The sequence below is a fragment of the Neophocaena asiaeorientalis genome, unplaced genomic scaffold (genome assembly GCF_003031525.2).
Source record: "Neophocaena asiaeorientalis asiaeorientalis breed wild unplaced genomic scaffold, Neophocaena_asiaeorientalis_V1.1 scaffold253, whole genome shotgun sequence".
Lineage (NCBI taxonomy): Eukaryota > Metazoa > Chordata > Mammalia > Artiodactyla > Phocoenidae > Neophocaena > Neophocaena asiaeorientalis.
Window position 1 is genome coordinate 5,580,371 of NW_020174553.1, and position 25,348 is coordinate 5,605,718.

Here is a 25,348-nt window from a genome sequence, read left to right on the forward strand (position 1 = left end):
CAGAGTATTGTCAGATTAGCCTACAGTCTAGGATCAGAGATGGTTATTCAAATCCTTACTTTAATCTGGTCAATTTGGTAGCTTGGAAAATTCATGAAAACATGCCAACGTATTGGAACTCAGTGTTACAAAAGAGTACAATACAGCATTACAGGGAAACAAACAAAAAAACAAAAAAACATTAAGAGAGCATACTTGCACTGACAAAAATTGTCAATCTTGAGAAATTGTCAATTTTGATAAGGATGCCCTTCGTTTTCTTAATGTTTTCAAGTGCCCGCATTCTTTATTCCATTACGATGAGTGATACTTTATACTCAGAAGAAAGCAAAATTAGAAACACATAGGGCCAAGCCTAGCTACAGGAGTTTCACATCAGGACAGAACGACAACAGACGGGCTCAGGACTGGAAACCCACCGTTTCCTGAACACGCATCAAGCGCCGCGGCTACAGGGGTCGGGGGTGCTGGCGCAGCGGCCCCTTCGGATGCTGCAGGGGCCTCCCCGGGAGAAGCTGCAAAGGCATCTTGGGTGCAGGTTTTAAAACAACAGAAATGAAAGGGATAAAAAGAGAAGAAAAATGTCGTAAAAGAACCAAGTTAAATTGCAAAGAAGGCTCCCTTATACAACATGAATTGCTTGAAACGCATTTTTATGGCCCATGCACTGTTGGCGGTCACAAGACAATGACTCTTGGCGCCCCTTCATGTTGGTTACATGCAAGTGGTACAGCCTTGATCCTGCTGAGGCCTGTGAGGATCCAAAAGGTAACAAGATTCTCATTGTATAAGGGCTCTGAGAAGCATGTTTTATGTATCATTAGGAAGGAAATGGATGTGAAAAATAAAACACAAAAATAACTTTATTATGCAACTTAAGACATCGATCTTTCATGTCCAGGTAATATTTATATACTATGTTACTATGATGTCTCTGACCAGTGGTTTCTAGCAAACACGGATATCTTCTTTAAGCCCAATAAAATTAAATATATGATGATGATGTAAACAATTTTAGTTTACATGTTCTTTTATAGTCTACTACAGACAAAATTACACTGTTAACATGAAAGGTATACTAAATGTTCATAAAAGTTAAATCTTCACTATCCCTGAAAAACATTTTCAGACACAACCAAGGATTTGTTTTAAAGAACTAAAGAAACAAAATTAGGAGATGGCACCATAATGCCTTTATTTTGACTTAAATTTATAGTTGTTTTCAAATACTGAATTGCTCCAGTTATGTGGTCAATGATCCATTTTCAACAGATTAAAAATGTAGTTTCATGTTTTAAGACTACAAGTTTATAACTATCTATAGTAGATTATAATAATATACAGTAGATCCATTAACATGCAGGCAGCCTCCATTTATAAATGTCCAATTTATCAGTGGCTGATGTGTACAAATGATTCCCAATGTGTTTCTGTCAACACACCATGTTAATTATGGTAAAAAAAAAAATCCTGGAGCTTTCAAAGAAACCCTTTACAGAAGGAATGAAGCCATCATAAATATGCCTTGCCTAGAAGAAATTTCTGGAAGGTAGGGACCAACAAGAACCTGCCCCTGACCTGCTAGATTTCCCATCCTAAAATACCGCCTTCTGCAGTATCTACCAGTGTTCCCTAGAACACTGCTCCTCTAGCCATTAAAAAGAATTTGTCAAACATGCTTGGGAAATGCTACACAGTATACCCACTTTCAGAGATTTATGTGGTGTATTGGGCTGTAGGAAGTCCTGCAGTCGAGACACTTGTTTCTCAGGTTCACCCAGCGTGTTCCAAACTGATCTGAGTATGAGACACATTATGGTAACGTCCTGAAGCCCGGCCTTAACAAACATTAAACATTAGAGACTCGCTTGAGTTAAAAGGTCCTTTACAAAAACACAAATATCCCTAGAAGGGACAATGGGACAATCATATGTTACAGCTTGATTTGACTGCTTCCCACAGCTACACTGAGGGAATATATATATGTTCTGAGTAGAGGGCAGTCAGGGGAGAGGCTGAATAATAATAATGGAGTAGGAAAAACACACCAGGGGATAGGACAGACACACCTCCTCAGATGCCATGCTAAGAATACTATCACAGAGGACTTAGAGCAACTTGAAAGCCCTAACAGCTGGGGCGAAAGACCACAAGAAAAGTCTAAGAGGAGGTTGGAAGGGCTGAAAATATTTTGCCACGGGTCAGGTCTGTTTTCTTTCTTTTCATTCTTAGAAAATTTGGAACTGACGGTAATGCCATTGGAAGTAATAGAAACAGTAATAGCAATCACTATTTATGTTCCAGTCGCTGTGTAAATATTTTATTTGCGTTATTAAATTTAATTCCTCCAACTTTCTTGTGATATAGGTTTTATCATCTCCACTTTGTAGATAGGAGAACAGAAACTTGTAAAGTCTGAGGATGTGACCAAGGTCTGTCAAGTGGCGGGGTCAGGATTTGGCTGTAAGTTGTCTGATGGAGGTTTGGGTGTTTGACCACTCTACTGTTATGAACTGTGCCACATTCTACTATACTGTCCCCTCCTTGCAGGATGGAATAAGCACCAGTTATATCAGTGCTAGAGTTCAAACAAATATTCACAGGCTGGCCTCCTTAATTATGATTTCTGTGTACGTAGGTGAAACCCATATTTGTAGCTATATCTTTAGGAGAGGTGGTGTCCCTCCATTCCTGGTCAGCAAGACATCTCCTTTTAATGCTTCTCTGAAACTAAACATTGTAAACTTAACTCATCAACTGTCAACACTTCTCCTAAACAAAGGAGCCCCAGCTGCTCCAGCCCCGAGCTGCTAAGTGTTCCCAGCCCATTTGATGGAGATGTGAACGAGTGAGACTGGATAATCCCAGCCCCACAGCCACTGTCTGACTGTAGCCACGAAAGGGACCCTGAGAGACAACCGTCCAGCTGAGCCCACTAGACCCCCCGGGACTGTCAGAGACAATAAGATAATTTTGATTTTGTTTAAAAAAACAGCAAAACTTCTTAGCTACCCAGCTTTCTTCCATCATCGATGGCAGCATTATCCTTCCAGCACTGAAAGGGAAAGCAATCTCCAATCTAGTTCTCATTCCCTTGTTACCCATTTGCAGTTCAGGTCTACATTCTGCCCATTACCTACCAGTGCTACTTCCAGGAAATGCATGTTCCTGCTTTTCTACTGTTATGGACTCAGTCCAGCCTTACTCAGCAAACCAGTCTCTGACACTGCTGCAGACTAGCCTTCTCTTCCTTCTGGCAATCTAGGAAGAATTTTCTCCCTCATTTTTTATCATGTGACTGACTACCTTTGTAAAAATTTCTTACTGCTGTTGTCTTCTCCAGCCTGAACTCCTCTCCATGTCTTCTCCAGGCACACACACCATCTTTAAATCACATACTCGGCACAAAGGTTTCAATCATTCTCAGCGTCTTGAGCCCAAGAGTCACCATTCCAGTTCATTTTCTTCCCCAAAGGTCCCAGATTATAAGACTCTTACATGAAATCTAGTTGTAAGTGCTTATATTTAAGTATTGGTGTTAAGGAAGATTGATTAACTTGGTTAACCAACTTGTTCACATGAAGTCAGGTTTGGGAGGCAAGTTCTTTGGTTTTCCAGCCACTTGGTTCTGTGCTCACAGCCTACCATCATGGAGGCTTGCACACAAATTAACACAGTTGACTGAAAGGGTACCCGGGTGAACATGTAGAGGAATTAGCATTTAGCATTGCACTCCTTAGAAAAAAACTGTATTGTTACAAACTAATGTGCTGTTGTTAGTAGAGTTTGCATCAGTGAAAAACAGAATGCCTTTAAGGATTCTGTGTTTTATCTTTATCAATATCTGTAAGTTTTACTACATTTTTAAAGCATAACACTGCCTTGCAGTCCTGTTCTGCCTGACCACAGAAGGCAGAAGGCAGATTTCATTTCTTAAAAGTTCCCTTAAAAAAAATAAGCATTTAGTAAATATAATGTTTCTAAAAATTTTTTTTAATGAGTTACATTGAAACGACTAAAACATTATGTGGGTATCAATCTGAGTATTTTAAAATAACAGACACTCCGTATTTTTCAAATTTGTAATGAAAATACAAGACTAAAATACATAGAAAAATTCAACATTTCAGTATCTCATAGTCCTGAAATTAAACAATTAGCCATTATTCAGAAATTAAAATTCATTAAGCTTATTTCTAAAGAAATCTACTTAATACTGCTATATATGCTACATAAAACCTCAAAGGGGATATTTTAAAGTCATATAGATGAAATAACTGGTGCTCTTATTATTCAAAAGTTCTACCACTTGCCCATTTTAGAGATACAAAATTTTTTAAAAATGGCCACACAACACGACCAAAGAGATTTTAGTTTAAGTTTTAATTTAAAATCTTACCTCTAAATGATTCCTTATAAATCCATAAAGAACACGAAAGAAATCAGGGAGTATCACTGAAAACTACAAGACAGACAGTGACACATATAGATTTCTGAACATAAAAGATAGAGATTTTATAGCTATCAGAGGCCGGGAGACAGTTTACAGAACTATAAAGATTAGTAAAAATAATTGTGATGAGATTTGCAGATGTACTCATCTTTACTTATCCTCCATCCAGATGACTAGAAAGGATATTGGTGAAATTAAAGGACAGCCTCCATTCTTTGGCATTAAATCATATGATTTTCTACAGTACTGACCTTTTAAATTTGTATTTCAGGGTAGAAAGACTGACATCACGAAAATATTTTCAAACATACAGATTCTTCTGCTTGATGACTGTCATCAAAGCAGTAATAAATGATTAACACAAACAGCATAATGGCACAAAGAATATTTCCAAGAAATATCTTAGGCAGGACCATGAGAGAAGCAAGATGGAGTTGACTGATTTCTTATAGGCAATTAAGCTCCTTAAAATGGGCTGAAAAACAAAAATCTAAATAGCTAAAGGAATAGAAATGCTCACGTACAAAATTGTCATCCAACCCGTCCATATTTTCCTTGAATTTTTCTCTGAACATAAGCCTATGAGAAACCATCCATACTCAAGACCAATAATGGAGGTAGGAAGGATGGGGTGAAGAAGTTGGTTTTTATAAATTTAAGCTAATATTTTAATTTCTGGTCTCAAAAGTTACAGAGGCATAACTGAAAAACTAACTTTCTCTAGTGGATGACTCCTCATAATAAATTATTCAGAGTATGCAAATCCCTTCTCCTACTTTAAAAAACAAACAAAAAACCCCGAATTTCTCCTATAATAGATTTGGAAGAGCAACAGGATGGCAGTGCAGCAAGGCAGGAGCAAATTCCTCGCATGAAACAGAGGCAACGAACGATGCTGTGTCCCGCTGAGTATTCCTTGTCTTAGACAACGTTGGCAAGCCTCAGAGACTGGGGCACGGCATGTAGCACAGTGGTATGTGACAGTGCGTAAGTAAGTGTATGTTCCCAGGGGAATACGTTAACTCCACCAGAGCCTGCCAAATCTCTCCTGCCCCCACCCCTTATCATTTGCTTCCTCCAATTTCTTTACCATAGTCTCAAAATGCCCTGGGACAGATGTTATACTGTAACGAAGAAACACAAAACTATGATGACCATAACACGGTTCAATGTACACATAATGAGCACTTCTCCAGGTTTGGACACTAGCACCACTCAAAATGGGAAGATGTAAATAAACTGGTTTCAGATGGTTCATCAGGTCCAGGCATATTATACTGACAGAGTGTAGGATATTTGACTGAAGCTTACAGCTGTAAATCAACTCTGTGTCAGAATTTACATTTGCATGGGAAAAATATTTTCAGACAATCGTTTCAAAGTCTGATATAAACCTGTTTTCCATCAGCGTTGCAAGTGCCGACTCCAGTGATCTCTCAAAGTTCTGAAGCCAAAGATGATCCAAGTTTTTGCTTGGACAGAACAAGCTTAAAAAGTTGCAAAAATGGACATATCCCTAAACTCTCTTCAGAGACCTCTAGATCTGAACTCCACTTAGGTGATTTTTTTTTGTCCTAAATCTTAAAAAATAACTTAGGCCAGGATTTCTCCTCCCATGTTCCCCAAACATTTTTTTCTCTCAGCTAGTTCAAATCTAAAAAAAAATGCCAAAAAACCAATTCTAAATATGATAGAAAGATCTGGTACCACTATTATAGATACTGCAGGGCTGGAGCATATACGGGACAAGAGTTCTAACAGCAGCTTAAATCCTAACTTCGCAAAAAGTAGAAAATTGAATAGGTCCAAAGCATTTGCAACCTTTGCTCTATAATCACTAAAATTAAATGAATATGAAGTTGACAAATTGAGCAAAGATAAATATATATGAATAAGCATTTTAAAAGTAGTTAAACACTCTGCAATGCATGTTCTATCTATCTGCCATGTTCTATCATGTAAAAGATTTAAGTGCTTTAACGCTAGCAATCCTGGAAGGAAAATGAAAGAAAAGTGATGTGACTGACTAACCTCCAAAGAGATCCACTTCAGCAGTGACAGCAGTGACAGTTGTAGTAGTTGAGACAGAGGCTGAAGTAGTTGCAATTTCAGCAGCTGTAGCAGGAGGAGTAGGTTCTGGTGCGAACGGATCTGAAATCTGTGCTTCGGAGGGAACAGAGGAAAGTGCAGCCAGAGAATCTATGTCGCACCAGAGACAGAGAACAAATGGAAGAGAAGAAAAGGAAAGGACAAAAGATATACCAGGCTCCAAATGATCAAAGTGAGGACAGTTATTAAGATACGGAAGTCTCTCGAAACAGAAGCTTACAAATAAAGTTTTACTCACCCTCTCCCAAGAGGTCTATCGATGTCCATGGGTCAGCATATGAAGAAATAAGAGAGAAAGCTGAAACTTTCAACCACACCAATGTCCAAGCAGGGTGAGGCACTAACTGAAGAAATTTTAGCTTTATGTACCTTTCTGGACCATTTGAAATTTAAAAAATAAATGTATTACCTATTATTACCATAGAACTTTTGAGCCGGAATGGACCTTAGAGATCCTCCAGATCAACTTTCCAACTTCATAGATGGGAAAACTGAGAGGAAGGGAGGTCAAGAGACTTACCTTAAGCTAGGTCTAAACAACTTTGACAAACTCAATCGATTTCTTGTCAGATTTACCATTTCATCTGCTTTGGTTGATTTCATTATACTGTAGTTGTCAATTCTGAAGAAACCATAGTTAATTGAATTTTATTGATCCTCTTTATTTGATGTGTCATACCAGAGCATGAACAGAGGCTTTACAATGGCTACAGTTTGACTGTGGAACATACTAAGCTGAATGCAAGTTTAGGGGATAGAAAAAAGAAACTCTACCTTAAGCTATTTTCTTCTTTGTAAGTTTCACATTACCAGGTGTTTTTCAGTTCAATATATAATCTCTAATTTATAAACATTATGTGACAACATATGAAAATTATTTTTAAGAAGAATGTGAGAGATTATACAGCATCAAAACTTTTCAGCCCTTCTGAGGCCAGCATTCCAATGGGAGGTTCAGACTTAGTGACCAACAGTGGGATTACAGCTGGCATTCTAAAGAAAAAGCCTAGGAGGGATTATTTTTAACTGTACTATGATGTTAGGTTAAACACTTATAGTGTCCAATGGCATTCTTCTACTCTCAGTCATGTGATACATCTCAGGGATCACATTCAAATTCATGAATGTTACTGGAAATTTATTTTAATCATGAAGAAACTTTATCAAAACTCATTAGGGAGCTAATTTTTTCAGAGCCTTAAAAGCCATATGGGACCTCAGTAAACCAAAAGTTCTAGAAGACATTTAAAAGATTGAGAAACATAAATTTGACATTAAAAATAATTACTTTAGATATAAAGACACACAGACTGAAAGTGAGGGGATGGAAAAAGGTATTCTATGTAAAGGGAAATGAAAAGTCAGGGTAGCAATACTTAAGTGAGACAAAATAGACTTTAAAATAAAGACTGTTACAAGAGACAAAGAAAGACATTACACAATGATAAAGGAATCAATTAATGAAGAAGATATAACAATTTTAAATATATATGCAACCAATATAGGATCACCTAAATACATAAAGCAAATATTAACAGACATAAAGGGAGAAACTGACAGTAACACAGTAAGAGTAGGAGACTTTAACACCCCACTTACATCAACGGACAGATCCACACAAAATCAATAAGGAGACATTGGCCTTAAACTACATATTAGATTAGATGGACTTATATATATATATATATATATTTTTTTTTAATATATGAATTTATGTATATAAACATTCCATCCCAAAGCAGCAGAATACACATTCTTTTCAAGAGCACATGGAACAATCTATAAGATAGATCATATGATGGGCAACAAAAGAAGTCTCAGTAAACTTAAGAAGACTGAAATCATATCAGGCATCTTTCCCAACCAAAATGCCTTGACTAGAAATCAACTACAAGAAAAATCTTCAAAAAACACAAACCCATGAAAGCTGAACAATACGTTACTAAACAAATGGATCACTGAAGAAATCAAAGAGTAAATTAAAAAATACCCAGAGACAAATGAAAATGAAAATACAGTGATCCAAAATTCAAGGAAAGTAGCAAAAACAAGGCTAAGAGGGAAGTTTACAGCAATACAAGCCTATCTCAGAAAACTAGAAAAATCTCAAATACAACCTAACCTTACACATAAAAGAACTATAAAAAGAAGAACAAACAAACAAAAAAGAAGTTAGAAGAAGGAAAGAAATCACAAAGATCAGAGCAGAAATAAATGAAATAGAGACTAAAAAAAGCAATAGAAAAGATCAATGAAACTGAGAGCTGGTTCTCTGAAAAAATAAACAAAATTGATAAAGCTTTAGCCAGACTCATCAAGGAAAAAAAGAGAGAGGATCCCAATCAATAAAATCAGAAATGAAAAAGGAGAACTTACAACCAACACCACGAAATACAAAGGATCATAAGAGAGTCCTACAAGCCATTATATGCCAAAAAAATGGACAACCTAGAAGAAATGGACAATCTCCCAATACTGAATCAGGAAGAAATAGAAAATACAAACAGTTCAGTAATGAAATTGAATCAGTAGTAAGAAAAACTCCCAACAAACAAAAGTAGAGGACCAGATGGCTTCACAGGTGAATTCTACCAAATATTTATTGAAGAGTTAACACCTATCCTTCTGAAACTACTCCAAAAAACTGCAGAGGAAGAAACACTTCCCAACTCATTCCACAAGGCCAGCATCACCCTGATCCAAAACCAGACAAAGATACCACAAAAAAAGAAAATTGCAGGCCAATATCACTGATGAACATAGATGCCAGAATCCTCAACAAACTATTAGCAAACCAAATCCAACAACACAGTAAAAGGAACATACATCATGATCAAGTGGGATTTATCCCAGGGATGCAAGAATGGTTCAATACCTGCAAATCAATGTGATACAAAAAAACTGAAGAATAAAACTCATATGATCATCACAATAGATGGGGAAAAAACTTCTGACAAAATTCAACATCGATTTATGATAAAAACTCTCAACAAAGGGGGTATAGAGGGAACATACTTCAACATAATAAAGGCCACATGTGACAAACCCACAGCTAACATCATACTCAACAGTGAAAAGCAGAAAGCTTTTCCTCTAAGATCAGGAATAAGGGAAAGATTCCCACTCTTGCCACTTTTCTTCAACACAGCATTGGAACTCCTAGCCATAGCAATCATACAATCAGAAAAAGAAATGAAAGGAATCCAGAGTGGAAAGGAAGTAGTAAAACTGTTACTCTTTGTAGAAGACACGATACCATACATAGAAAATCCTAAAGACGCCACCAAAAAAATGACTAGACCTCACAATGAATTCAATAAAGTTGCAGGATACAAAATTAATATACAGAAATCTGTTGAGTTTCTATACATTAAGAGTGAACTATCAGAAAGCGAATCCACACTTATATGGCAATTAATCTACAACAAAGAAGGCAACAATATACAATGGGGAAAAGACAGCCTCTTCAATAAATGATGTTAGGAAAACTGGACAGCTACAGGTAAAAGAATCAAACTGGACTACTTTCTCACACCATGTACAATAATAAATTAAAAATGGAGGGCTTCCCTGGTGGCGCAGGGCTTCCCTGGTGGTGCAGTGGTTGAGAGTCTGCCTGCCAATGCAGGGAACATGGGTTCGTGCCCCGGTCCGGGAAGATCCCACATGCCACGGAGCGGCTGGGCCCGTGAGCCATGGCCGCTGAGCCTGCGCGTCTGGAGCCTGTGCTCCGCAGTGGGAGAGGCCACATCAGTGAGAGGCCCGCGTACCGCAAAAAAAATAGGATTAAAGACTTAAATGTAAGACCTGAAACCATAAAACTTCTCAAAGAAAACATAGGCAGTACACTCTTTGATACTGGTCTTAGTAATATTCTTCTGAATATGTCTCCTCAGGCAAGAGAATCAAAAGCAAAAACAAACAAATGGGACTACATCAAACTAGAAAGCTTTTGCACAGCATAAAACTTCTCAAAGAAAACATAGGCAGTACACTCTTTGATACTGGTCTTAGTAATATTCTTCTGAATATGTCTCCTCAGGCAAGAGAATCAAAAGCAAAAACAAACAAATGGGACTACATCAAACTAGAAAGCTTTTGCACAGTGAAGGAAACGATCAACAAAATGAAAAGGCCACCTACTGAATGGGAGAAGACATTTGAAAATGATATATCCAACAAGGGGTTAATATCTAAAATACACAAATAACGCATACAACTCAACATCAAAAAAGCAAGCAACCTGATTAAAAAATGGGCAAAGGACCTGAGTAGACATTTTCCAAAGAAGACATACAAGATAGCTATCAGACGCATGAAAGGATGTACAACATCACTAATCATCAGGGAAATTAAAATCAAAACCGCAGTGAGATATCACCTCACACCTGCTAGACTGGCTATTATCAAAAAGACAATGAATAACAAGTGTTGGTGAGAATGTGATGAAAAGGGAACCCTCATGCACTGTTGGTGGGAATGTAAACTGGTGCAGCCACTATGGAAAACAGTATACAGATTCCTCAAAAAATTAAAAATTGAACTACCATGTGATCTAGCAGTTCCACTCATGGCTATTTATCCAAAGAAAATCAGAACACTAATTAGAAAAGATACATGCACCCCTATATTCACTGTAGCATTATTTATAATAGCTAAGATATGGAAGCAACCTAAGTGTCCATCACTAGATGAATAAAGAAGATGTGGTGTGTGTCTACATATAGATAATGGAATACTACTTAGCCATATTTGCCATTTGCAACAATGTGAATGGACCTAGAGACGATTATGCTAAGTGAAATGAGTCAGAGAAAGACAAATACTGTATGATTTCACTTATATGTGGAATCTACAAAACAAACCAAATGAACAACACAACAAAACAGAAGCAGAATCACAGATTTGGGGAATAAACAGGTGGCTTCCAGAGGGGAGGGGTTGGGGGGTAGGAGAGAAATAGCTGAGGGACATTAAGGGATATAAACTTCCAGTTGCAAAATAAATGAGTCATGGGGATGAAATGTATTGTGGGGAATACAGTCATTAATAGGTACTATCTTTGTATGGTGATGGATCGTAACTAGACTTACGGTGGTGATGATTTTGAAATGTATAGAAATACTGAATCACTATGTTATGTAATGGGAACTAACAGTGTTGTAGGTCAATTATAGTTCAAAACAACAAACAAACAAATGCAGAGAAACAGAGGTCAGATTTGTGGTTATCAGAGGCAGGGGAAGAATGAAGGAGTTTGATGAAGGCAGTGAAAACATACCAACTTCCGGTCATAAGATTAAAAAGTACTAGGGGTAAAATATACAACATCACAAACATAATCAACACCATGCTATATATGCTATATATGAAAGTCGTTAAGAGAGCAAATCCTAAGAGTTCTCATCACAAGGAAAAAAAATTCCTCTTTTTTAAATCTTGTATCTCTATGAAATGATGGATGTTCACTTAAACTTATTGTGGTCATCATTTCATGATGTATGCAAGTCAAATCATTATGCTGGACACCTTAAACTAACAGTGCTGTACATCAATTATGTCTCAACAAAACTGGAAGAAAAAAATTATCACATTAATTTAACTATGCAATTTGTGAACCCAATAAATATTAGGTAAAGCATCTACAGATCCACTAAGATAATCAAGGCTCTTCCTAAAACTAAATCTTACATATTTCATAGCAACATTAGAAAATTATAGCACATAGAGTTCTTGACATTAGAAATAGTTTTTAAATTTTAGAATGTACGCCTAGTGGATAGCTGAAGTAGGGCTAGGGTATTTTCTGCTGTTAGGTGTCCAGGTCCCAAATCCTGAGAAGTAGAAGGTCCTTCCAGTCATTCCTCAAGCCAACCGGACCTGACCCAATACAACTGTTACTCTACAGTCCTAAGTCCTAAGAGATATGGAAACATATGTATAACTGATTCACTTTGTTATGAAGCAGAAACTAACACACCATCGTAAAGCAATTATACTCCAATAAAGATGTTAAAAAAATAAAATATATAAATAAAAATATTCATTAGAAACCAAAGTGGGTCATCAGAAGCCAGAGAGATTGGATTCTCTTTTCTCCTGGCATTGGTGGGGCTCTCCTTAGCCCTGCCCTTATCAATGGCTACTTCAAGCTGCAGTGTGACTTAGCAGAAGAGCTAAGAGCCATGTGATTTAACAGCTTCCTGACCTCTCATTGTCTACTTCCACACCTCTCATTGTCTATCACAGGAGACAGGTAATTTATTTCATACATTTGGTAAGTGAGAAAGGAGAAGACTGTTGATGTGTACTAGAAGGAGAGAGAGCTAAAAAGATTTTAAAAAGAGGTATGAAAGACTAAAATATTAGTTCCTTGCTCTTAACTAGTGTTTTGTTCAGATGGAGGGTGATGAGAATGATATGATGGAAGATGGAAAGTAAAATTTCCTAGGAAAATGTACAATGATTAAGCATATTGGTGGATAACTGATGTTGAAAATTTTTTCCACTCTTGGAAACCACAGGTGTTAGTCTCCAAAATCTTAATTTTCTAGATGAAATATAATTTATGTTATATATTCCTTGTTTTATGCAAAATTTTCTCTACTATAAAAGCAAGTCCCTATTACAAGATGATGAGGATGGTTATTAAATATTCTCAAAACTGCTACTTTTTATAGAGGATTAAACTATACAAAAAAACCCCATTTTTGAGTTCAATCCATTTGCAAGAGTTCAATCATGAGTTCAGCATGAGTTCAATCCATTTGCAAGTAGTACATAATTAGAGTTGTTTGTATTATAGAAATTGCTAGAAAATATTCCCTGTAACCAAGGAAACAGAGCTACAACTAAATGAACAAGGAAATCTATATTGTGCTGTGAGATGGAGCTGAACTTTTCATGTTTTTATGAAGATTAAGTGTGTTAATTTATTTAAGTGCTCGCCCATACCAAGAACATATCAATAATAAAAGTTAATAATAGCAATAGCTTAGATGGTAACTAGTCTTACTGTGGTGATCATTTCACAATGTGTATAAATGTTGAATCACTATGTTGTACACCTGAAACTAATATAATGTTGCATGTCAATTATACTTCAATAAAAAAATAGCAATAACTAACATTTAAGTTAAATAATAATTTTTCATTATAGGACTGTGAATTTCAAAGTTTCTATAAATCTTTCAGAGAGAGCATGTGTATATGTGTGTATATGTATGTGTGTGTGTGTGTGTGTGTGTGTGTGTGTGTGTACACATGTATGTGTCTGAAGACGGTCTGCAGATGTGCCCCCCCAGATCTAATTAACAAGCAAATGGTAATATGGGTCACAAAATCTGCTTGTACTGTAGCTAATATTTCTCATGGAAACTATTAAAGTCATGTGATCACATAATATTGATGAGCGTTCCAGCATGTGTAAATTAACTTCTATTAAGTCTATTAACTCTAATTAAACCCTAGCAGTAATTCTGTATTTCTCAAAAAGTAGAAATTTCACTTCAAGCATTTATAATAAAAAATTACGCATTTTCCACTTCTAAGATGCACAGGAGTACAACACACACACACTCATTTGTTTGTGCAGAGAGGTGAATTTATTATGAAGGAAAAAAACACTCTCCTTTTTATGGGGAGAAAGGTAGGAATTTTAAAAGCACTCTGTATTCTTCCAGGTTCATTACTGGCTGGCAGAATGCCACATGGAATATGCACTATTTAAATTAAATTTACTAAAATATGAATTTGCTAAAATTTGGTTTACACCAATGACAAGAAATACTATCCTTTACAATACGCCCCCTAAAATGGCAATATTCATCCATACCCAGAAACCCCAAGAGAAATCTGTAAACAACTGATGTGGCCATAGTCATTTGAAAATGAAATCCTCTATCACTATGGTCGGATAAGAACATCCAAGTAGGTCTAAAGAGTTTTAGAGTTTGCATTTTACCATCTAGTTACACAAAATTCAAATAAACTACAATAATAGTGAAGTGATCTTATCAAACAAGACTGAGAAAGTGGTTTTATGTATTTAATTTTTTGTTTAGTCAAATGAGCCAAAACAGATTGGTAACAATTTAGCACCTCTTCAAATACAACTGGGTATCTATAGGATAAATGTAAACTGAAGGTAACATTTATCAATTTCATATTTCACTAGTTTACTTGAATTTCTTTTTTAAATAAGATACATATTTTATTTTTTAATTTTTTGGCCGTGTGCACGGGCTTGTGGGATCTTATTTTCCCCGATCAGGGACTGAACACGGGCCCTGGCAGTGAAAGCGCTGAGTCCTAACCTCTGGACCACCAGGGAATTCCCTACTTGAATTTCTTAAGGCTTATAATTTTTACTGTTTTGCTTAGGAATGAGAGAATTTACTTATTAGTATTTTTCTCCCCAGCTGACTTTTCTACTGCTATGAAAGGAGCTGTAGATATTTTGTTGAGACAAAAGACTAATGCTAACCATCAGGTCCTAAGCCAACATTTTCATACACTATAATGCGTTTTGTACTAATTATAAAAAAGTGCTCCCATTGGGCCAGCAGGTTGGAACAGGAAAAGCACTTACTTCTTCCTCAAGGACGAAAAAAGCCCACAGCTTGGCTAGCAGAAAGCAGGCTGAATTTCAGGCCTCTCGCCCTGCCTTTGGGCAAGGCACAAACTGCGGGTCCACACTGCACAGCCCTGGTTAAAACCACACTAATCTGCTTTCTTCTATATCCACTGACACCTCAATGTTTCAATCATCAATAGTTATTTATTCTTAACAAGTAAAGACTGAAATGTGTTGTAATAAAGCTGGTTATTAAAACTTATTCCTTATAATGTGTCTTAGCAAAAAGTACTTGAAGATGAATATAAATAAAAATGTTACAATGCAATTTAAAAAGATTTCACCAAGGGATCTTCTTTTTCATTTATTATTATTTTGGTGCCAAACAAACCAAACAAACAAAAAGGACACAATTTCTCTTCAATTTGATGCTGGAGAATACAGTGAAAGGAGACAGTTTACAATTTCACTGTTTATTCATTGAAGTTCTAAATCACTAAACAACTAAATGTCTAATAAGTTCTAAAAATTACAGTGTGAACAATCTACTGATTTAATCAGTTGAGAGAATTAGAGTTAACACATTCATATAATACTGAAAAAAAATTTTGTATAACCCTACAAATTTATAATTAATACTAAATTTTAAATTATAAAAGTTCTATGAAAGTCATTTATATGAATTTTATGACAGAGAAAACCTGATTTAAGGATATGGATTTGAAGCATTCTTAAATAAATAGGAAAACATGATACACTGTATAAGATACCGTGGCAATGAAAATTATTAGTAAACTGAAATAATCAAACATTTCTGAAAGATGAAGCTCAGAATGAAAAAACATGAAAACCAGAAGGCCCTTATAAAATCTCTTCAACAAAAATATTTTCCTTTACCAATTGAAATTTAATAAAGTTAAGTGTAGCTGAAAGAAAATTTTTATTAAGAAAATGATAGCTATAGGCTTAGGAGTTGACCATTTCAACAAAGGAGAAGTTTTAAGTATTTAAATGGAAAAGCACCAATAGTTAAATGCTTATAAATATAGTTAGCAACTTTGTTTCACAAGTAGTTATTTTTGTTTATTTTGTTACCACAAAAACTTGGAAATAAAACCAAGAGATTATAGCAGGTAGTGTTGATGTTATATTGCCAATGTTTACCAAACTCACCCAAGGATTATTTAATTACCTGTGGAAATGTATCTTCATTTGATGCTGCAATTTAACTGTTAATTAAGGACTCTGATTCTGAAATGATATACTGAGTTACAGTTCTTGTCTGCTAGTGATGCTCTATCTGGGAGAAAAGATAACCTCAAGACATGGTTTTTACTGCTCTACTGGACATTAACCAGTTTTGTACTTAACCTAGCCATCTTATTTTAACATTTCCTTTCAAATGTCTATAAATACCCAGTTCCTCAAAACGCTCTTTGAGCCAGCTTTATCATCTTACTGGTTTCCTCATCAGCCAGTTAATGTCTTTTGCCAGTGCTGTTTCTCCCCACCCCCTTCAGGTTTATGGAGGTATAAGTGACATATAAAAATTGTATATATTTAAGATGCAATGTGATGAGTTGATATACATATACATTATGAAAAGATTACCACAATCAAATTAACACATCTATCATCACATAGTTACTGTATTTTTGTAGTGCAAACACTTAAGATTCACTCTCTTAGCAAATTTTAAGTATACGATACAATATTATTAAATATGGTAACCATACTGTATATAAGATCTCCAAAACTTATTCATCTTACAACTGACCCTTTGTACCCTTTGACCGTCTTCCCACTCCATGCCCTGCCCTCCGTCGCCCACCACCAGCCTCTGGCAACCACCCTTCTACTTTCTGCATCTATGAGTTTAGACTTCACACAGAAGTGAGATCATACATATTTGTCTTTCTGTGCCTGGTTTATTCACTTCGCATAATGTCCTTCATGTTCATCATCCATACTGCAACAAATAGGAGGACTTCTTTCTTTTTAAAGGACTAAATAATTAATATTCCATTGAATATATACAATGTGCTTTTTTTATACCCTTTTGTCTGTTGACAGACACTTAGGTTATTTTTATATCTTGGCTATTGTGGATAATGCTGTAATGAACATGGGGGTACAGATCTCCATCCATCCAGAAGTGAGAATGGTGAATCATGTGACAGTTCTATTTTCAATTCTTTGAGGAACCTCTATATTTTTTCCATGATGGTTGTACTGCCACTATGGAGAACAGTATGGAGGTTCCTTAAAAAACTAAAAATAGAATTACCGTATGACCCAGCAATCCCACTGGGCATATACTGGGCATATACCCTGAGAAAACCACAATTCAAAAAGATACATGTACCACAATGTTCATTGCAGCACTATTTACAATAGCTAGGACATGGAACCAACCTCAATGTCCATCGACAGGTGAATGGATAAAGAAGATGTGGTATATACATAATACAATGGAATATTACTCAGTCATAAAAAGGAACGAAATTGAATTATTTGTAACGAGGTGGATGGACCCAGAGTCTGTCATACAGAGGGAAGTAAGTCAGAAAGAGAAAAATACCATATGCTAAAGCACATATATGGAATCTAAAAAAATGGTACTGACGAACCTAATGGCAGGGCAGGAATAAAGACGCATATGTAAAGAACGTACTTGAGGACTCGGCATGGGGAAGGGGAAGTAGGGATGAAGTGAGAGAGTTGCACTGAAATATATACACTACCAAACGTAAAATGGATGGTTAGTGGGAAGCTGCTGTATAGCACAAGGAGGTCAGCTCGATGCTTTGTGATGACCTAGAGGGGCGGGATAGGGAGGGTGGGAGGGAGGCTCAAGAGGGAGGGGATATGGGGATATATGTATACGTATAGCTGATTCACTATGTTGTATAGCAGCAACTGACACAACATTGTAAAGCAATTATACTCCAATAAAAAAAATTTAAAAATAAAAAAAAAATAAACCATAATGGCTGCACCAATTTACATCTCCAGCAACAATGAATAATGGTTCCCTTTTCTCCACTCCCTCACCAAACACTTGTTATCTCTTGTGGTTTTTTTTTTTTTTTTTTTTTTTGGCGGTACGTGGGCCTCTCACTGTTGTGGCCTCTCCCGTTGCGGAGCACAGGCTCCGGACGCACAGGCTCAGCGGCCATGGCTCACGGGCCTAGCCGCTCCGCGGCACGTGGGATCTTCCCGGACCGGGGCACGAACCCGTGTCCCCCGCATCGGCAGGCGGACTCTCAACCACTGCGCCACCAGGGAAGCCCCTCTCTTGTGGTTTTGATAACAGTTATCCTAACAAGTGTGGGGTGCTATCTCTGTGGTTTTGATTTGCATTTTCCTAATGATTAATGACAGTGAACACCTTTTCATATACTTGTTGGCCATTTGCATATCTTGTTTGGAAAATGTCTATTTATGTCCTTTGCCCATTTTAAAATCAAGTTATTTGGGTTTTTTTTTTTTTAACAAATATTTTCTCCCATTCCACAGGCTGCACTTTTATTTTGTTGTTTCCTTTGCTGTGCAGAAGTTTTTTAGTTTGAATGTAGTCTTACTTGCTTATTTTTGCTTTTGTTGCCTGTGTTTTTGGTGGCAAATCAAAAAATTCACTGCTAAGATCAATGTCTAGGAGTTTTTTCCCTGTTTTCTTCAAGGAGTTTTATGGTTTCAGATCTTGTATTTAAAGTCTTTAATCCATTTGAGTTAATTTTTGTGTATGATGTAAGATAAGGTTCCAATTTCATTCTTTTGCACATAGATATCTAGTTTTCCCAACACCATTTATTAAAGAGACTATCTGTTCCCTGTTGTGTACTCTTGGCATCCTTGTCAAAGGTTAGCTAACTGAATATGCATGGATTTATTTCTGGGCTCTCTATTCTCTTGTCCTGTTGGTTGAGGTGTCTGTTTTCATGCCAGTACCATCCCATTTTGGTTACTATAGCTTTGAAATATAGGTTGATTTCAGGAAGTTTGATGCCTCCAGCCTTATTTTTCTTCCTCAAGATTTCTTTGGCTATTTGGTGTCTTTTGTGGTCTGTATGAAGACAAATTTTTTTTTCTATTAATGGGAAAATGCCATTTCAATTTTTCTAGGGATTGCAATGAATCTGTAGATCACTTTGGGTAGTATGGACATTTTAACAATATTAATTCTTCTAATCCATGAACACAGGATATCTTTCCATTTATTTGTATCTTCAATTTCTTTCATCAATGTCTTATAGTTTTCAGTGTACAGGTTTTTCACCTCTTTGGTTAAATTTATTCCTAAGTATTTTATTCTTTTTGATGCTGCTCTAAATGGGATTGTTTTCTTCATTTCTTTTTCAGATAGTTTGCTGTTAGTGTATAGAAAGGCAGTTGATTTTTGTACATAAATTGTGTATCCCAAATTTTACTGAATTCATTTATTAGTTCTAACAGTTTTTTGGTGGTCTTCTGGGTTTCTACATATAAGATTATGTCATCTGCAGAGACAATTTTATTTCTTCTTTTCCTATTTGGATGCATTTTATTTCTTTTTCTTGACTAACTGCTCTTGTTTAGACTTCCAGTACTATGTCGAGGAGAAGTGGAGAGAGTAGGCATCCTTGTCTTGCTCCTAATCTTAGAGGAGAAGGTTACAGCTTTTCATCATTAAGTATCATGTTAGCTGTGGATTTGTCATATATGCCCTTTATTATGTTGAGATATATTCCTTCTTTACTAATTTGTTGAGAGTTTTTATCATGAAAGGTTGTTAAATTTTGTTAAGTGCTTTTTCTGCATCTATTGAGATGATCATATGATTTTTATCCTTTATTCTGTAATGTGGTGTGTATCACTTGCATATGTTGAACCCTCCTTGCATCCCAGGAATAAATCTCACTTGATCATGGTGTATGACCCTTTTAATTTGATGCTGAATTCAGTTTTCTAATGTTTTGTGAAGGATTCTTGCATCTATGTTCTTGTAGTATCTGTATATGGCTTTGGAATGAGGGTAAAACTAGCTTCAAAAAATAAGTTTGGAAGTATTCCCTCCTTTTAAATATTTTGGGAAGAGTGTGAGTAGGACTGGCATTAATTCCTGTTTAAATGTTTGGTAGAATTCACCCATGAAGCTATATGGTCATGGGTTTTTCTTTGTTGGGAGGTTTTTGATTACCACTTCAACTTCCTTGTTTCATATGGGTCTGTTCAGATTTTCTATTTCTTCATGATTCTGTCTTGGTCAATTGCATCTTTCTAGGAATTTATCCGTTTCTTTTAGGTTATCCAATTATGGCATAACTTTCTCACAGTAGTCTCTTATGATTCTTTGTATTTTTATGGTATCAGCTATAATGCTTTTTTCATTTATAATTTTATTTTTGAGTTGTTGCTCTTTTTTTCTTGGTTAGTCTAGCTGTAAGAAATTTTGTTTATCTTTTCAGAAAACCAACCCTTAGTTTTGTTGATCTTTTCTATTGTCTTTCTAGTCTCTATTTATTTCTGCTCTAATCTTTATTACTTCTTCCCTTCTGCTATCTTTTGGCTAAGTTTGCTCTTTATCTAGTTCTGTGAGATGTAAAGCTAGATTGTTTATTTGAGATCTTTCTTTTTCTTAATGGAGGCATTTAGCGCTATAAATGTCCCTCTTAGAACTGCTTTGGCAGAATCATGTAAGTTTTGATATGTTGTGTTTCCATGTTCCTTTGTCTTAAGATTCTTTTAAATTTCTTTTTGATTTCTTCTTTGACCCATTGGTTGGCTGTATGTTATTTAATCTCTGCATATTTGTGAATTTTCAAAATTTCCTTCTGTTACTGATTTCTAGTTTCATACCACTGAAGCTCAGAAATGATACTTGATATGACTTCAATCTTCTTTAATTTGTTAAGAAATTTTTAGTGTCCCAACATATGATCTACCATGGAGAATGTTCTGTGTGCACCTGAGGAGAATGTATATTCTGCTGTGTTGGATGAAATTTTCTGTTTATGCCTATTAGGTCCATTTGGGGTAAACTGTTATTCAAGTTTGCTATTTTCTTACTGATTTCTGTCTGGATGATCTATCTATTGTTGAAACTGGCATACTGAAGCCCCCCACTATTACTGTATGGTTGTCTCTTTCTCCCCTCAGTTCTGTTAATATTTGCTTTATATATTTGGGCATTTTGATGTTTATACCCTCTTGATGAATTGATTTTATCATTATATAGTGATTTTCTTTGTTTCTTGTGATAGATTTTGACTGAAAATCTTTTCCCATCCCTTTACCTTGCCTATGTATGTCCTTAAAGTTAAAAGGAGTCTCTTGTAGGCACTAGATTGTTGGATCTTGTTTTTTTTAACATCCACTGAACTACTCTATTATTTGATAGGAGAATTTAATCCATTTAAATTTACAGTATTTACAGGTAAGGACTTACTATTGTCATTTTGTTTACTGTTTTCTGACCATTCTGTAGTTCCTTTGTTCTTTTCTTCCTCTCTTCCTTTGTGACTTGATGATTTTCCTCAGTGGTATGCTTTGATTCCTTTCTCTTTATTTTTAGTATCCAGTAGAGTTTTTTTTCTTTGTGTTTACCATGGGCTTACATAAAACATCTTATAGTTTTAACAGTCTATTTTAAGCTGATAACAACTTAATTTCAATCACATACAAAAAGTATGGACACTTTTACCTTTCTCTACTCTCCACATATTATCCACCCTACATCTTTTTATATTGTGTATGTAGTAGCAAATTATTGTAGCTTTAGTTATTTTAAGTTCTCTTGTCTTTTAACTTTCATACCAGGGTTAAAAGTGATTTACCTACTACATTTACAGTATTAGAGTATTCTGAATTTGACTACAAATTTACCTTTACCAGTGAGTTTGATACAGCTGACCCTTGAACAGCAAAGGGGTTACGGGAACCAACCACCCATGCAGTCAAAAATCCACCTATACATTTACAGTTGGTCCTCCATATCCACAGTTCTGCAGATTCAACGAACCAGGTAGTGTTTAGTTGTGTATTACATATTTAGTGGAAAAAAAATCTGTGTGGAAGTGGACTCTCACAGTTCAAACTCATGTTGTTCAAGGGTTGTGCTTTCATACATTTTCTCATTGTTATTTAGCATCCTTTTGTTTTATCTTAAAGAAATTCCTTTAGCATTTCCTGTAAGACAGGTCTAGTGGTGATGAATTCTCTCAGATTTTGTTTGTCAGGTAATGTCTTTTTCTCACCTTCACTTCTGAAGAACAACTTTGCCAGGTATAGTATTCTTGGTTGGCAGTTTTTTTCTTTCAGGACTTTTATTATATCATGCTGCTTACTCCTGGCCTGCAAGGTTTCTGCTGAGAAATATGCTGACAGCTTTATCAGGGTTCCCTTGTATGTGAGGAGGTGCTTTTCTCTTGTTGTTTTCAAAAGTTTCTCTTTGTCTTTGACTTCTGACAATCTGATTAAATACTGTGTCTCAGGTAATATTCTTTGGATTGATCCTGCTTGGAGACTTTTGAACTTCGTGAATTTAAATGTCCATATCCCTCCCATGATTTATGAAGTTTTTAGCCATTATCTTTAAATAAGCTTTCTTCTCTTTCTCACTTTCTTCTCTTTCTGGGACTCCCATAATGCATATATTAATTAATTTTATGGCAACCCATAGGTCCTGTATGCATCACTTTTTTCCCTTTTTGTTCTTTTAATTGGCTATTTTCTAATGCTCTATCTTTGAGTTTGTTGATTCTTTACTCTGTCTGATCAAGTAAGCTCTCTACTGAGTTTTTCTTTTCAGTTCAGTAATATTATTCTGTTTCGTTCAGAATTTCTGTTTTGTTCCCTCTTATGGTTTCTATTTTCTTATTTTGTTCTTGTATACTTTTCTTGACTTAATTTCGTTGCCTATTTGTGTTCTCTTGTATTTCACTGAGTTTCTTAAAGATAATTATTTTGAATTTGTTATCAAGCTATGTAGAGATCTCCATTTCTTTAGGGTAAGTTATTAGAGATTTATTAGTTTCCTTTGGCAGTGTCATGTCTGTTTGCCTGATTCTTCATACTCTGTGTAGCCCTGTGTTGGTGTCTGTGCACCTGAAGGAGCAAACACCTCTTCCTGTTTTTAAACACTGGTTTTGGCAGGCCTTCTCCTGTCAGGTCCCTGGGCTGATGATACTGACTCCAGGATTGCAGTTGAGTGGGGTTGGGGCTGGGTCATGTGGCTGCTTCTGGGTCTGCTGTAGTGTCCATGTTAGTGGGCCTGTTACCAGGGCCTTGGGTAGGTATAGATCCTGCCTCCTGGTCCCTGAGCGGACAGGACTGCCTTCACAACCTTGGTTAGTAGGGCTGGAGCTGGGACAAGGGTCCACTGCAGGATGTGCAGTTGGGTTCAGAGATGGTGGGCTTGTTACCAGGTACGTGTCTGGGTGTAGCTCCTGCTGGGTCTCCGGCTAGGCCAGACTAGCTCTGGACTGCAGCTAAGTGGGGCTAAATGAAGTGAGAAGGTTGCTTTAAGGTCCACAGTTGGGACCAAGATCTATAGGCCTGCCCATAGGGGCATGGATGAGTGTGTCTCCCACAGCGTCCCTGGGTGGGTAGGACTGAGGGGCTGGAGCCTAGTCACAAGGCTGCTTCAGGATCTGAGGTTGGATTAAGGTCACTGGGCCTGCCTCTGGGGGCACAGACAGATGTGTCTCCTGCTGGATCCCTGGGCAGGCAGGACTGCTCCTGGACCATGACTGAGAGAGGCTGGAGCTGGGTCACAGGCAGTTTCAGGGTCCACAGTTGAGACCAAGCACAGGAGGCCTGTTACCCAAGGCATGGTTGTGTACACTCCTCCCTGGTCCCTCGGCAGATGTTACTGGTGGCAGGATCATGGCCAAACAGGACTGTAGTGAGTCCACAGGGGCATGGCAGTGTTTCCAGGTCTATTGCCAGGACCAGCGTTGGCAAGCCTCCCACCTGGTAGTAGGCTTGCCTTCTCAAATCAACTGTTCTTGGTCTTGGGCTCCACTTGGGCTTTGCAACCTTTTACCTGGATCCCAAAGCTCCCACAAAGGCACTTTTATCTGTGGGTGGCTGCCAAAGTATTGTTCCTATGGGGAGATATGATGGGACACCTCCTGTGTCAGTCCCTCTGTGTTGTTTCCCTCTGTGTTGTTCCTACGAGCCATTTTCAAACTTAAACAATTTTTTATTTTGATAGTTTGATGTAGTAGAGTAAGTTATTTAACACCAACTCTGTGAAGCTTTGAGAATTAAGCAGTAATTAACTTTTATATTGGTATTAAATATGTTTAATTAAAAACATATAAAAGCTTAATTTTTTTCCCTAAGATCCATGAATAAAATGGAAATCAAGCACTTAGGTGTGATTCCTCTTAATTAGTTTAGTACGGATATTTTCTGGCACCAAGAAAAATCTATCCCAGATTTCAACTGCATGAAGTCAAATACAATGTGAATAAAACCAGTTAAGGTCTAAAGGAATCCATGAAGGAGACCATATCTGAACAAACCAAATTCGAAATGCTGCCTCTGAGTAAACTTATAAGTTCATGGGAACACCCAATCTTCTAAGGCCTGCATCTCTAGGGAGCAACTACTAAAAATAATCAGAATTTGAGAACAGCGAAGAAAAAATACTCCCATTGTTCCAGCTTTTAAACTAAAAAACATGTATGATTACTTGAATATTTTAACTGTATTATGGGTACTTTTTCTGTCTTTGTCTCGCTCTCTCAATATATATTTCAATCAATCAATCAATGCCATTCTTAACATTTTCTCCCCGAGTTTCTAGCACCATTTTGGATAATCAGAAGGTAAGTATAACAATTACAGCCTGAATAAAAACAACTAAATAGAAAAATGGCATGGTTGCCTGGTTTCACTCACCCCCCCACGCAGTGGCGCCTCCTGAAGGTGGTGGTGGTGCTGGTGTCGCGGCTGCTGCCGCCCCTGCAGAGGAGAAGTCTGGCTGCAGGTCCAGGAGATCACTAGATGGTTTAGAAGCGCTGAAAGGAAAATATGATTTTAAAATCAGATTTTGAAATTTTAAAATGTAAAGATGCTTTTTAAATGAAGACTTATGCAGAAAACATCACAGATTTTGGTTATTTTAAATTCAGTAAGAGAATAATATTTTGTAAAGTACAGCAGTAAAGCATATGTTCCTCTATACTGAGAGTTGGCAAACAACTTTTGTAAAGGGCCAGATA

The 25,348-nt window shown here is 36.6% G+C and overlaps 1 protein-coding gene across 4 annotated transcripts in view; it reads right to left on the reverse strand.

The window, feature by feature from the left end:
* Window positions 1-25,348, reverse strand: part of SNAP91 (synaptosome associated protein 91) — a 151,447-nt gene that overhangs the window by 33,192 nt on the left and 92,907 nt on the right. For 3 of the 4 annotated variants that reach the window (XM_024757430.1, XM_024757433.1, XM_024757431.1), the window contains 4 exons: window positions 25,026-25,144; window positions 6,801-6,815; window positions 6,485-6,652; window positions 420-527 (listed from right to left, as the gene is read on the reverse strand). In XM_024757430.1, coding sequence (XP_024613198.1) covers window positions 420-527; window positions 6,485-6,652; window positions 6,801-6,815; window positions 25,026-25,144 — 410 coding nt within the window. The remainder of the gene's footprint in view (window positions 1-419; window positions 528-6,484; window positions 6,653-6,800; window positions 6,816-25,025; window positions 25,145-25,348) is intronic. The other variant, XM_024757434.1, reaches the window with a different exon arrangement.